This window comes from Salvelinus alpinus, chromosome 21 (genome assembly GCF_045679555.1).
Source record: "Salvelinus alpinus chromosome 21, SLU_Salpinus.1, whole genome shotgun sequence".
In the NCBI taxonomy this organism is placed as follows: domain Eukaryota; kingdom Metazoa; phylum Chordata; class Actinopteri; order Salmoniformes; family Salmonidae; genus Salvelinus; species Salvelinus alpinus.
In genome coordinates, this window is record NC_092106.1 from 268,171 (window position 1) to 280,414 (window position 12,244).

Genomic DNA, 12,244 nt, shown 5'->3' on the forward strand with positions numbered 1-12,244 from the left:
ATCCCAGTCTCCTTGTCTACCACTCAAAGAAGAGAGCTACCCATCTTCTCGGATGCCTCTACAGTAGCCACAGGAGCGGTAGCCTACCTGAGAGTTATTGACTCGGAAGGTCAATGCCATGTTGGATTTGTCATGGGGAAATCAAAATTGGCCCCTCGTCCGGCCCACACTATCCCACGTCTAGAACTGTGTGCGGCTTTGCTAGCTGTTGAGATGTATGAACTGATCAGAGACGAAATTGACATTGATGTAAATGCGGCCAAGTTCTACACAGACAGTAAGATAGTTCTTGGTTACATCCACAATGTCACCAAAAGATTATATGTGTATGTTGCCAATAGGGTAACTCGCATCAGGAAGTCTACCCATCCAGATCAGTGGTGTTATGTAAACACTGACAGCAATCCAGCAGACCATGCAACCAGGCCTATACTTGCTGCACTCTTAAAGTACACCAGTTGGTTCTCAGGTCCACCTTTCCTGACCCAAACAAACTCAAGTGAACCTGAGAACATACATTTTGACCTTGTAGAGCCTCACGCAGACGCAGAGATTCGACCAGACGTCACTGTCTTCGCCTCTAAGGTTTCTGGAGCTCAACTCGGCTCTCATCGCTTTGAGAGGTTCTCAAGCTGGAAAGCTCTCAATCGAGCCACTCATTCATGTTGTCATATCCTTCCATGAAGGTGCGGACAACACCAGCTGCAGAGGCTGGCATGACTGTAATAAACTATGCGGTACAAGTGAGTTGTCACAAGCCAAAACAGCAATCATTCACTGTGTGCAACATGAAGCCTTCAGAGAGGAATTCAAATGCCTTGAAAAAGGAAAAGAGTTCCCAAAACAAAGTACACTCAAAAAACCTTTCCCAGTACTGACAAAAAGGTTAGGAAAGTAGAACTAAAAATTGTCAAGCAAGGAGCTGCTAAGGTGTTTCTGAGACCAATCTCAGAGATTGTTGTTCTTCTTTCTGAGAAGAGACAAAAGATAATAATAGAAAGGACATTATTTGTTTCTTGATATGTTTCATTTCATAGTGGCACAATTTCATTATACCAGGCGGGGAGTGTGCTGCCATCCTGTTAGAAGGTAACAGATTATTTTATTACAATGGTTAAGATGGATTTTCATTGTGTTCCATGGTGTTATTTGCCCCCTAGTGGAGCTTTCTGGTACTTAGACTGTACGCAAACAGGAAGTAGAGAATTCGTTCTGCACGCATAGAAGCAGTTAAAAACAACGCTATGGTGCAGGTCTTTTAGTGTAGTTATTTCTTGTCACGCTTCAGCCTTGGAAAATATTTGTTTGTAAGTTCGATTCAAGCATTTAGCTAATGATGATAATCTTGTTATTGATAGAGTTGCTTATATATCAATGTTGGTTGGTTGCATTTACTCACACAAATTGCAATGCCTTTCATGTATGCCGTTAGCTGTATTACTTTGCTCGTGCGTCATGCAAACGAATTGTAAAATATACAATACTGTAGTTCTGTTACCGATTCTAGTGTAATATGCTTTGTTATTCTACATAGATGGTTGTACATTATAAGAGTAATGAAAGGAGTTAGTCAATTACCATATGAGTAACAATTAGCTATATGGTTTGGCATCATGCCAGATGCATGGTACCTTAGCACGTGCTTTGTATTCATGCAACTTCAAATGTATAATATACAGCTACAGTATGTCGGTGTGAATTGAATACTAAAGTATATTCTTTTCTGTATTTTGCAGTTTTACAACATAAACGTTTTCAATATTCATTCAAGAAAAGTCACACCTTGGGAGTTTTATTGAAGACTTAGTTGTTAGCTATCTGTCTAGTTTTGCATGGGAACGCAACTCAAGGGCAGAATAATCAAAGTAATTTAATGAATAAAGCACATATATAGTACCTGCAAGGGTTAGGCAAGTAAACTTAACATAAGTTGCCTATATTTGTGACTCGTAGGGGTATGTCATGCGTCACTACTTCACAGGAAAGCCATTTGAACTGTGTTTTTTTGGCAGAAATGCCTTCTGGAAAATGTGAACTTTCATATGCCTTAATAACAAACTTGTATGACATCTGTAAATATGAATACAATTGTTAAATTACGACTCTAGTTGGTTTAGCCATGGAAAAAGCCAGGAACCTTCCCGCTAGGCATGATTGGCTGAGATAATGGCTGGGCTGGACATGCCGAGAGATGAGTTCGGATTGGTCTGCATGTGGCAAGCTTCTGTCTATAACATGAGCTGGTCAATACTTGTAGGTAATTCTTTCTAACGCGGCTTTTTTTGGAATATATCAAAGTGTTGCTCTCCACTTTCTAGAGGACTGAGTTTTGAAATCAGTGGAAGGCCTGGTGGAATTAGAATATGATAGCTAAGGAGATGGAGAAAATTCTGCCCTTTGATTGCAAATATATAGAGGGAGTCAAAAAGAGAACACACAGAAAGCTGTATAAAACATCTGCCTCCGGATTACATCTTCAAACTAAAGGCAACCATGGTATCCGTGACAGAGAGGAGAAGCGTCCATCCATGTACACGGGTAAGATAGTCTAGCTAGCTACATTTTCAGATATTACACGTTTCTAATTTTGTCAGAAAGTTGTTTTTATTTAAAGTTAAAGCATACTGTTAGGTAGGTAGCTAGCTAGTTACCTGGCTGGCTCGCTAGCTAACGTTACGTGTATGATCTGACTCCATTATGCAAGTAACCATTTCCATAGAATGTGCATGATGTCACTGCGACAACTGTCGATAGACGTAGCTGGTAAATTCGCTCTGGCTATCTACTCCGATGCCAGAGCGCAGAATAACTGACAAATTTACGAACATTCAACACCAGTTGAATATGGGCGGTGTCAGGAAACGTTGGCAAAAAAAGGGTCATTGAATTGCTGCCAGCAGCACAGTTAGTCACCAACACTGGATAACATGAAAACAGCCTAACCAGCTCTGCTAGGGCAAGTAAAATGGTCAGTGTGAGCTGTTTTCTCATGTGTCTGGAAGTAACTAGCAAGCTAGCCAACGTTACCAGTTAGCTTGGGAGCTTGACCGCTGTTGTTAGGTCAGAATGCTCTGATCAACCCTACTCCTCGGCCAGAGCGTCTCGTGTGTGCTCTGAAATTTTACAAATGGACAATCTGACAACGCTCTGAGTTTACGAACGCCCAGGGCACAATCTGGCACTCCAGATTGAATTTACGAAAACACCCGTAGTATAAACCAGCCTTTAGTCTTGAAATCTTTGGTTGTTTAGTACATTGCCTCACATGTGAATCCTTAAAGAGATGGGCTAAGGCTTAAGAGTGTGTACGAAGCTGAATGGGTGTAGACAAAGAAGAGCTCTCCAGTAGGTTTACCAAAACATTCAAGAGCCATTTTCTCAAAAGTGAAGTTACAACTTTATCAACTTTCAAAGCATACTTACTTTCCCATTGTTACACAACTGTATTGTATGATATACCATGTTCTAGCTCTGAGTCTCTACTTTTATCCAATGAAAAAAAATCACAATTTCAAATTCTGCTACATGAGACCGAATCAAGCCGGTCGGTCACATTTTATCACTCAGGCCTAAATTACTGTAAACCTATGAGATATTTCAAAGAATGTTGGTAGAAACCACTCACTTACCCCCATTACGGTCTGTCCAGCAACGACCATTATCACAAGCCACCTATAGAAGAGAAGACATTAAAGTTAGGGCCCATGTTTGCACCAGTTGGTTTCAGAAGTGAAGAAAAGCAGAGCTGCGTTCAATACCATTTGAAATCTTTTTGTGTTTTCTCTTGTCTACTTGGAATGCCATATGAGGGTTTTCACCTTTTTTGACACAGGCTCAATCAAGCCCAGAGTATTAGAAATTATTTGTATTTGAATTCAGGTCTTAATAAAAGCTCCAAAAAGCTAGATCCTTTCTTCAAATCAAATCAAATCAAATTTATTAGTCACATACACATGGTTAGCAGATGTTAATGCGAGTGTAGCGAAATGCTTGTGCTTCTAGTTCCGACAATGCAGTAATAACAACAAGTAATCTAACCTAACAATTCCGCAACTACTACCTTATACACGCAAGTGTAAAGGGATAAAGAATATGTACATAAAGATATATGAATGAGTGATGGTACAGACGGCATAGGCAAGGTGCAGTAGATGGTATAGAGTACGGTATATACCTATGAGATGAGTACTGTAGGGTATGTAAACATAAAGTGGCATAGTTTAAAGTGGCTAGTGGTCCATGTATTACATAAGATGGCAAGATGCAGTAGATGATATAGAGTACAGTATATACATATACATAAGAGATGTGTAATGTAGGGTATGTAAACATTATATTAGGTGGCATTGTTTAAAGTGGCTGGTGGTACATTTTTACATAATTTCCATCAATTCCCATTTTTAAGGTGGCTGGAGCTGAGTCAGTTTGTTGGCAGCGGCCGCTAAATGTTAGTGGTGGCTGTTTAACAGTCTGATGGCCTTGAGATAGAAGCTGTTTTTCAGTCTCTCGGTCCCTGCTTGGATGCACCTGTACTGACCTCGCCTTCTGGATGATAGCGGGGTGAACAGGTAGTGGCTTGGGTGGTTGTTGTCCTTGATGATCTTTATGGCCTTCCTGTGACATCGGGTGGTGTAGGTGTCCTGGAGGGCAGGTAGTTTGCCCCGGGTGATGCGTTCTGCCGACCTCACTACCCTCTGGAGAGCCTTACGGATGTGTGCGGAGCAGTTGCCGTACCAGGCGGTGATACAGCCCGACAGGATGCTCTCGATTGTGCATCTGTAGAAGTTTGTGAGTGCTTTTGGTGACAAGCCGAATTTCTTCAGCCTCCTGAGGTTGAAGAGGCGCTGCTGCGCCTTCTTCACAACGCTGTCTGTGTGGGTGGACCAATTCAGTTTGTCCGTGATGTGTACACCGAGGAACTTAAAACTTTCCACCTTCTCCACTACTGACCCGTCGATGTGGATAGGGGGGAGCTCCCTCTGCTGTTTCCTGAAGTCCACAATCATCTCCTTTGTTTTGTTGACGTTGAGTGTGAGGTTATTTTCCTGACACCACACTCCGAGGGCCCTCACCTCCTCCCTGTAGGCCGTCTCGTCGTTGTTGGTAATCAAGCCTACCACTGTAGTGTCGTCCGCAAACTTGATGATTGAGTTGGAGGCGTGCATGGCCACGCAGTCGTGGGTGAACAGGGAGTACAGGAGAGGGCTCAGAACGCACCCTTGTGGGGCCCCAGTGTTGAGGATCAGCGGGGTGGAGATGTTGTTACCTACCCTCACCACCTGGGGGCGGCCCGTCAGGAAGTCCAGGACCCAGTTGCACAGGGCGGGGTCGAGGCCCAGGGTCTCGAGCTTGATGACGAGTTTGGAGGGTACTATGGTGTTAAATGCTGAGCTGTAGTCGATGAACAGCATTCTCACATAGGTATTCCTCTTGTCCAGATGGGTTAGGGCAGTGTGCAGTGTGGTTGCGATTGCGTCGTCTGTGGACCTATTGGGTCGGTAAGCAAATTGGAGTGGGTCTAGGGTGTCCGGTAGGGTGGAGGTGATATGGTCCTTGACTAGTCTCTCAAAGCACTTCATGATGACGGAAGTGAGTGCTACGGGGCGGTAGTCGTTTAGCTCAGTTACCTTAGCTTTCTTGGGAACAGGAACAATGGTGGCCCTCTTGAAGCATGTGGGAACAGCAGACTGGGCTAAGGATTGATTGAATATGTCCGTAAACACACCAGCCAGCTGGTCTGCGCATGCTCTGAGGACGCGGCTGGGAATGCCGTCTGGGCCTGCAGCCTTGCGAGGGTTAACACGTTTAAATGTTTTACTCACCTCGGCTGCAGTGAAGGAGAGCCCGCAGGTTTTGGTAGTGGGCCGTGTCAGTGGCACTGTATTATCCTCAAAGCGGGCAAAAAAGGTATTTAGCCTGTCTGGGAGCAAGACATCCTGATCCGCGACGGGGCTGCTTTTCTTTTTGTAATCCGTGATAGACTGTAGACCCTGCCACATACCCCTTGTGTCTGAGCTGTTGAATTGCGATTCAATTTTGTCTCTGTACTGGGACTTAGCCTGTTTGATAGCCTTGCGGAGAGAATAGCTACACTGTGTGTATTCGGTCATGTTTCCGGTCACCTTGCCCTGGTTAAAAGCAGTGGTTCGCGCTTTCAGTTTCACGCGAATGCTGCCGTTAATCCACGGTTTCTGGTTTGGGAATGTTTTAATCGTTGCTCTGGGTACGACATCGTCAATGCACTTCCTAATGAACTCGCTCACCGAATCTGCATATTCATCATTGTTGTTGTTGGACGCCGTGCGGAACATATTCCAATCCGCGTGATCAAAGCAGTCTTGAAGCGTGGATTCAGATTGGTCGGACCAGCGTTGAACAGACCTGAGCGCGGGAGCTTGTAGTTTTAATTTCTGTTTGTAGGCTGGAATCAACAAAATGGAGTCGTGGTCAGCTTTTCCGAAAGGAGGGCGGGGGAGGGCCTTATATGCGTCGCGGAAGTTAGTATAACAATGGTCCAGAGTTCTGCCAGCCCTGGTCGGACAATCGATGTGCTGATAGAATTTAGGGAGTTTTGTTTTTAGATTAGCCTTGTTAAAATCCCCAGCTACGATGAATGCAGCCTCAGGGTGTGTGGTTTCCAGTTTACAGAGAGTCAGATAGAGTTCGTTCAGGGCCATCGATGTGTCTGCTTCTAAAATCCACACATAATTTCCTATTAATTAAAGTTCTTTACAGGTGCAAGCTAACTGTCAAAATTACTGAGTAGGGCCCTAAGTTAAGTGTGAGGGCCCTAAGTAAAGGTTTTTTAATAAATTGATTGTCAGTTTTCTCAAGAATAAACACTGGGAAATTACCACTGCTCTGTTGGCCATGCTTTTCCCAGGATTAAGTTCCTATGGAAGTAGTAGCCCTACAGCAGTAGTCACCAACCCTTTCAGAGTCAAAATTCAAGCCGAGATCTACCACTCAGATAGTTTTTTTTAAACATTACTTAAAAACGTAGGCCTATGCAACATTAACCAAATAAAAACAGTTATGTAATAATGGGGTTTGTGCAGTAGGCTACAGGCCCAATACATTATTACACTTGAATTGCCCTGCTAATGTTGTTCTTCTCAGACCATTTTGAAATTATATTTCAACATTTTAGGTATATGATCACACTGCTAAAATGACTTGTGAGGCACAGCTGAGTGAGCATAAGCATTTTTGATTCATGGTCTGATCCCTTACAAAAATGAATTTGTTGGGAAAACTTCCCGGAAGTTTGTGGCAAATTTGCTGCAATCTAAATAGTGTGCCACAGAATGTTGCCAGAAGCATGCAAATGTTTGCTACTAGTGGTAAATATGCGGCAAATCTTTTGCAACAATAATATTTATTGCCACTAGTGGCAAAGTTTGCCAGAAGTTGTTTTCTGGCAGACAATTCTTTCAATATTCAATTTGAACCTGTGGCAACAAGTTCCAATTCTGCAAATGTATTGAACTTACAGGCATCAAATAATCAAATCATTATGGTGGGAGACTATAACACAGTGTTGAACTATCATCACCGTGCCCTTAAGGAAATCACCAAACTTATGGACATATTACAAATAGTGGATATTTGGAGACTAAAAAACCCTGACCTAGTGAGATGTACATTGAGGAGACTTAATCAAGCTAGTCATCTTGACTACTTTCTTGTCTCTTCCTCTCTTGCATCAAAGGTTTAAAAGGTTTTAATAGGAGACAGGATGCGATCGGATCATCATCTAATCGGCCTTCACATAATTTGTATAGAATTTCCACGTGGACGGGGATATTGGAAATTTAATCCAAGTTTACTGGAGTACAAAATAATTTCTAACTGAATTTTTCAAGTACAATATAGGTTCAACAAATCCCCTTATTGTTTGGGATACCTTTAAATGTACGTTCAGTGGTCATTCAATTCAATATTCATCAACATTAAAAAAGCAGTTTCTAGCTACAGAGACAAGACTAACAAGGGAAATACATGAACTAATTGTACATTGCAATAAAAATGATACTACAGAGATACAAAATAAGTTAGAGGAAAAACAAAAAGAACTGGAGGAACTTATTCAAGAATGATCTACAAAAATTATACAAACTGGATAGAATACGGAGAAAAATACACCAACTTCTTCCTGAATCTCTAACACAGGAACGCTAACTAAAATAATTTGCAGAAACTCGTCATTGAAGACGGAGTCATCTATGATTCTCCGATAGATATTTTAAAATAGGAAGCTAAATATTTTAAGCAGATGTTCTCTTTTCCGTCTCATCCTCACCCACTGAATGACGATTACTGTAAGGCAGGTATTCCCAAACTGGGGTTCGCGCAATGTCGTCGCGGGTACGCCAAATAAAAATGTGATTCACATAAAAAAATATATCAAATTAAAAAAATTCAAAAAAATGTTCTTCACATTTTCAAACAGTCCATTTATATTTTCCAACAAGGATTTTTCTCGCCAGAGTAGCCTCGGTTCACTGCCAAAAATATAATTAAAGTGTTCATCAAGTGTTCAGCGAAATAACAACGCATTGTCAAATATTACTACTTGAAAGTCGTCTTAATTCTCGCTCAAAAAACTCCTGTGGCTTATTTTTCTAATTTACATATTTTGTTTCTAAATGTCTGCGCAAGACTGAAGGTTTCATCGAGTTGTGAGATCGTACTTTTGCACATATAACACACTGTGGCTGAGGAAAGGCACTACTCCCAATATAAGTGAACCCCAAATCAATGTAGTTATCATCATATTTGCGCCTCTTCGATGGTCCAACGTCCATGTCTGTTGTTCGGTGCTTTCCCGGATAAGGGGGCAGTAGCTCTTCAGCTGCATCAGATTCACAACTGTCAGTGTCCATGCTAGCTGAGCTAACAACAAATGTAGAATTACTGATGCTAGCATTGGATGTGTCCGTGGAAGCAGAACAACTTGTATCGTCGACAGGTGCAGGTGTAGTACTGCTGGTAGTAGCAGTACATTCTTCCCGCTGCAGCGGATATGGCTGAGACAAACCTGGGGGGAAAGGCCAGAAAAACTATAGGACAATGACTTCATCAAACAACACTGTTTCACGACGCATCAGTGACATGGCAGGAGATGTTTTGAAACAATTACTGCTTCACATACAAGCCAGTGAATTCTATGCGTTACAGTTGGATGGGTCAACAGATGTGGCTGGCCTGGCACAGCTCCTGGTATATGTCCGTCTGGTATATGTCCGTTACGTTTATGGGGGGTCAAATAAGGAAGACGTTCTCTTCTGCAAACCACTGGAAACCAGGAAACAGGAGAGGATATTTTTAAAGTACTGGACAGCTTTGTGACATCAAATGGACTTTGGTGGTCAAGATGTGTTGGTATCGTCACTGATGGTGCAAAAGCTGTGACAGTATGATTTGTTGTGTGCAAATGAACTCAAGCTTACAGACAATGTCAAATGTGATATAGCGAAGCACCTGAGTGAGTTGGGTGCGCAATTACGCAAATACTTTCCCGAAACGGATGACACAAACAACTGGATTCATTATCCCTTTCATGCCCTGCCTCCAGTCCACTTACCGATATCTGAACAAGAGAGCCTCATCAAAATTGCAACAAGCGGTTCTGTGAAAATTTTATTTAATCAGAAGCCACTGCCAGATTTCTGGATTGGGCTGCGCTCAGAGTATCCTGCCTTGGCAAATCTCTGTTTAGACAATGATTCCCTTTGCAACCACGTACCTATGTGAGAGTGGATTCTCGGCCCTCACTAGCATGACAACTAAATACAAGCACAGTCTGTGTGTGGAAAACGATTTAAGAGTGAGACTCTCTCCAATAGAACCCAACATTTCAGAGTTATGTGCATCCTTTCAATCACACCCTTCTCATTAACCTGTGGTGAGTTATTAATAATTTTCGATGAACAAATAAGGTTTTATATTTAAGATGATTAAATAAAGAGCAAAAATATTGATTATTATTATATTATTATTTGTGCCCTGGTCCTATAGGAGTTCTTTGTCACTTCCCATGAGCGGGGTTGTGACAAAAACTCACACTCATTCTTATGTTTAATAAATGTATCGTATAGTGTGTGTGGCAGGCTTACAATGATGGCAAAAAATAACATTTGAGAGTGCGCAATTGGAGGTTGACCATTTGAAGGGGTACAGGACTATAAAAGTTTGGGAACCACTGCTGTAAGGAATTCTTTCCAAATAATAAAAAAATAACAAATGTACAGACAAATCAGTGTGAAGGCCAAATTACAGAGGATTTTTTTGTTGTTGAGGCTATTAAATCCTTTCAGTCTTGAAAAACCCCAGGGCTTGATGGCATACCGGTAGAGGTCTATCAGGCCTTTTTTGATATATTCAAAGCTTGTTTTAACTACTCCTATGAAATGTTAGTCTGTCAGGTACTCAGCAGGAAGTTCTGCTTTCACTATTATTAAAACAAGACCCAGATGGCAAATGTATAGATCCAGTCTATCTTAAAAATTGGAGGCCTCTTACACTTCAATGTTGTAATGCAAAAACTAGTAAAATGCATAGCACTCAGAATTTAAAAGGTTTACCAGGTATTGTTCATCCTGATCAGACAGGTTTTTTACCTGGACAATACATTGGAGATAATGTACGACAGCTACTAGAAATAATACAACATCATGAAACATCTAAGAAGCAAGGCCTGGTATGTATAGCGGATTTTGAAAAGGCCTTTGATAAAGTAAGAATGGATTTTATTTATAAATGCCTGGATTTTTTAAATTTCGGTGAGATATACTCTTATAAAATGGGCAAAAGTAATGTATAGCAACCCCAGGTGTAAAATAGTAAAAAGCGGCTACTTCTCAGAGAGTTTTGAATTGTCAAGAGGAGTTAAACAAGGGTGTCTGATGTCACCATATCTATTTGTTATGGCCATCGAAATGCTAGCTATTAAAATTAGACCAAATAACAACATTAGAAGATTAGAAATCCAAGGCTTAAAAACAAAGGTGTCCATGTATGCCGTTGACTCAAGTTTTAATTTAATTCCACAAGCTAGATCCATGCAATATCTCATTGAAGAGCTAGATAACTTTTCTGGACTCTCTGGACTAAAACCTAATTATGATAAGTGTACAATATTACGTATTGGATCGTTAAATAATTATACTTTTACATTACCCTGCAGATTACCTATAACATGGCCTGACGGTGAAGTAGACATACTTGGTATTCATATCACAAAATATATAAATGAGCTCTCCACAATTAATTTCAATAGAAAACTTGTAAAAATAGTCAAGATGCTGCAACTACAGAGAGGTAAATACCCGTCTATTCATGGGAAAATCGCCCCGATTAACTCTTAACTCTTCTCAGTTTACTCACTTACTTATGGTGCTGCCTACTCCTGATGATTAATTTATAAAATCTGTCATTCTGCCCCTGAACAAGGCAGTTAACCCACTGTTCCCTGGTAAGTCGTCTTTGTAAATAAAAATGTGTTGTTAACTGACTTGCCTAGTTAAATAAAAGTACCCCAAAAAATATCCCTCCAAAATATGAGCAAAGAATATTTCGCTTTATCTGGGAAGCTAAACCAGACAAGATAAAGCGTGTCTATCTATATAATGAATATGAATTGGGTGGGTTGAGATAATTAAATATAAAAGCGCTAAACCTCTCTAAAAGATTCACTTATTCAAAGGTTTTACTTGAACCGTAAATAGTTCTCAAGTAGATTACTAAGAAAAGCTCAGAAATTGACTTCCTTTTTGCCTTTGTGCAGATTCCCATGTCTCATTTTCTATTAATTGAAAATTATACTTTTTCAAAGGTGGTGGTGGTGAGTGAAGTCCAGAGCAAGGTGGTTGGTGGTGAGATGTGGTACAGGAGACAGGAGCCAGAGACAGCGCGGTATGAGCAGAGATTACGATCTGGCAGAGTGGAGGTGGCAGGAATGAGTTTATGTAGAGGTCTTGATTTATGGGACGATTTGCAGCTGGTATGGATCTGCTCTGACTCCAGCACACCTGTCACCAACCACACAATCACACCAAGAGAGAGAGAGAGAGAAAGAGAGTATATACAGGGCGGAGAACTGTAGGTTAAGACGAAACCGGATGAACACCAGAGGGCGTAGTGGGAGCAGATGTGACAGTATGAGTTCATATATCAATTGACGAAAGATTCAAGACTTCGTGCTTTTCAGCTAAAATGATTATATAGAATTCTTGCCACCAAC

General features: G+C 41.2%; 1 protein-coding gene across 2 annotated transcripts in view; it reads right to left on the reverse strand.

Moving 5' to 3' along the window:
- Positions 1-12,244, reverse strand: part of col4a4 (collagen, type IV, alpha 4) — a 170,289-nt gene that overhangs the window by 135,657 nt on the left and 22,388 nt on the right. For both annotated transcript variants that reach the window (XM_071356391.1, XM_071356390.1), the window contains exon 3: positions 3,630-3,672. In XM_071356391.1, coding sequence (XP_071212492.1) covers positions 3,630-3,672 — 43 coding nt within the window. The remainder of the gene's footprint in view (positions 1-3,629; positions 3,673-12,244) is intronic.